The 1,738-nt window shown below is 39.1% G+C and overlaps 1 protein-coding gene across 1 annotated transcript; it reads left to right on the top strand.

Annotated features, from left to right (window-relative positions):
- The first annotated feature begins 665 nt into the window (after positions 1–665).
- On the top strand, positions 666–1,251 carry LOC116840369 (putative zinc finger protein 826). The gene is made up of 2 exons (XM_032806988.1): positions 666–720; positions 935–1,251. The coding sequence occupies exons 1-2, from the start codon at positions 666–668 to the stop codon at positions 1,249–1,251; spliced, it is 372 nt and encodes a 123-aa protein (XP_032662879.1).
- Positions 1,252–1,738: the final 487 nt, after the last annotated feature.

Raw genomic sequence — 1,738 nt, 5'->3', positions numbered from 1 at the left:
CATCACAGCACTTCCATCGGCAGCGCATTTCTCTTTAGCTTGCAACAATTAAATTTCAGTTACGCTCGGGCAACTTTCGGGCGAATTGATTTCCCGATCGGGGCGGAATTCCTAACTGCACGAACCTAAGCACTGCAATGCTTGCCAGACACCGGCAATAATCAACGAACTGATAAAAGGTTTCCCCGACGCATTAATTTTATTAAAATACTTATAAAGAATTAATTAATTACCAATACAATCGTCCGTACTATTTAATTTTTAGCATCTTGTACATCTGTGATAGAATTACACAACAGAATATTACATCTTGTAATAGAATTTTCTTTTTTTTCTATCTTTAGAAATAACATATTGAGGAATTTTTAGCACTTAAATGTCTAGGCGACAAAAAGCATTCCTTGAATATTCTAATTGTCGTATCTCATTAATTAAAAAAAAAATGTTATAAATCATAAGAGATATGTTAACGGTGTCGACATCTCTTTCTCCAGTTTTCTCAGCAACAAAATTGCACTTTATTCAAGAGTGAAGTGGACATAATGTCAAATTTTTATCATGATTGATTTATTTAAATGATTAATTTATTTGAATGAATTAATTTCGATCATTTCATATATCGCGCGCGCGCTCTTCGATTTTTCAATTAAATCGGAGAAATCGGCATGCCAAAACCACGTGCACCTATCCAAGCCCCTTGTATCTTTAATAGACTTCCTTGTACGTCGCACAGGAAATCCGTTAGAGATAAAAGGATCGAAATTACCATTTCCTTTCGCCTACCTCCTCCCCGCCAATGTCGTGCCGACTGTGCGCGTGTATTTTTAATCGATGTCGTTCGGATCAGTTGATTCCTGGTTCGCGCGGAGAACATGAGCATGTTCAGGCGACAAATCAGGACCGCGCGTCTAACCACGTTGTCCTCTCGTTCCAGATCTGCTGACGTCGATGTTGCTGTCGCAGCCAAACAATAGCGAATTGTCGTGGGGCCAGAATTACGGCGGCTACAAGCCCAGGAATCTCCGGAGGAAGAACCCGATCGACGCAAAATACGCGTGCAACAGGTGCGGGAAAACGTACAAGGCGACGACGTCTTTGAGCCGGCACAAGCGGCTCGAATGTGGCGTCGTGCCTTGCGAAGTGTGTCCTCTCTGTGGCCGCAGATTCAAGCACAGGTTCGTCTTGAACGCCCACGTCATCGGCTGCGAGAGGAGAATGAATCAAGTGGGGCAGAAGAAGGACTACGATTAAGGAGTAGTCGCAGCTTTTCGATCGAGAACCAGTGACAACAATACAACTCGCTTAGCCAGGTCGCGGGCTACTCCGAAGAAGAGCGGAGAACAAGTTGAGACATTGCCGATTGGCGCAATGTTTGCGAACATTTGGCGCAGGGTGTATTGCCTGTATCTCAAGGATGATGAACAAATTTGAAAAAGAATTTGTGATTGATCTGTTTTTTTGCATCTGAAATAATTTGACAAATAATTTGACGTTGATTCAGAATTCTGGATCAGAAACCAAATAAAGTATCTAATTATCATAATTGTAATAACTATCATAATTATTTACAAAGTCAACAATCGATGGTGAAAAGAAAAGACTACAATTGTTTTAAATTATATTTATAAAATATACTATGTATGAGTTAATAATTAAATTTATATTATATATAACGATATAAATGTTTTATTATATTGATGCAACTACGAATTTATTAAAAGTTACATTCAAATTTTTA

This window comes from Odontomachus brunneus, unplaced genomic scaffold (genome assembly GCF_010583005.1).
Source record: "Odontomachus brunneus isolate Ranch 3 - 2012 unplaced genomic scaffold, Obru_v1 Obru_scaffold_009, whole genome shotgun sequence".
Classification (NCBI taxonomy): Eukaryota; Metazoa; Arthropoda; class Insecta; order Hymenoptera; family Formicidae; genus Odontomachus; species Odontomachus brunneus.
Note: the sequence above shows the minus strand (reverse complement) of the source record. Positions and strands in the feature narration are given on the sequence as shown.

Coding starts and splice junctions, on each gene's coding strand:
- LOC116840369 (XM_032806988.1), top strand. CDS start 666: ATGCCAAAACCACGTGCACCTATCCAAGCCCCTTGTATCTTTAATAGA. Junction 721..934: donor TATCTTTAATAGACTTCCTT/GTACGTCGCACA, acceptor CTCTCGTTCCAG/ATCTGCTGACGTCGATGTTG.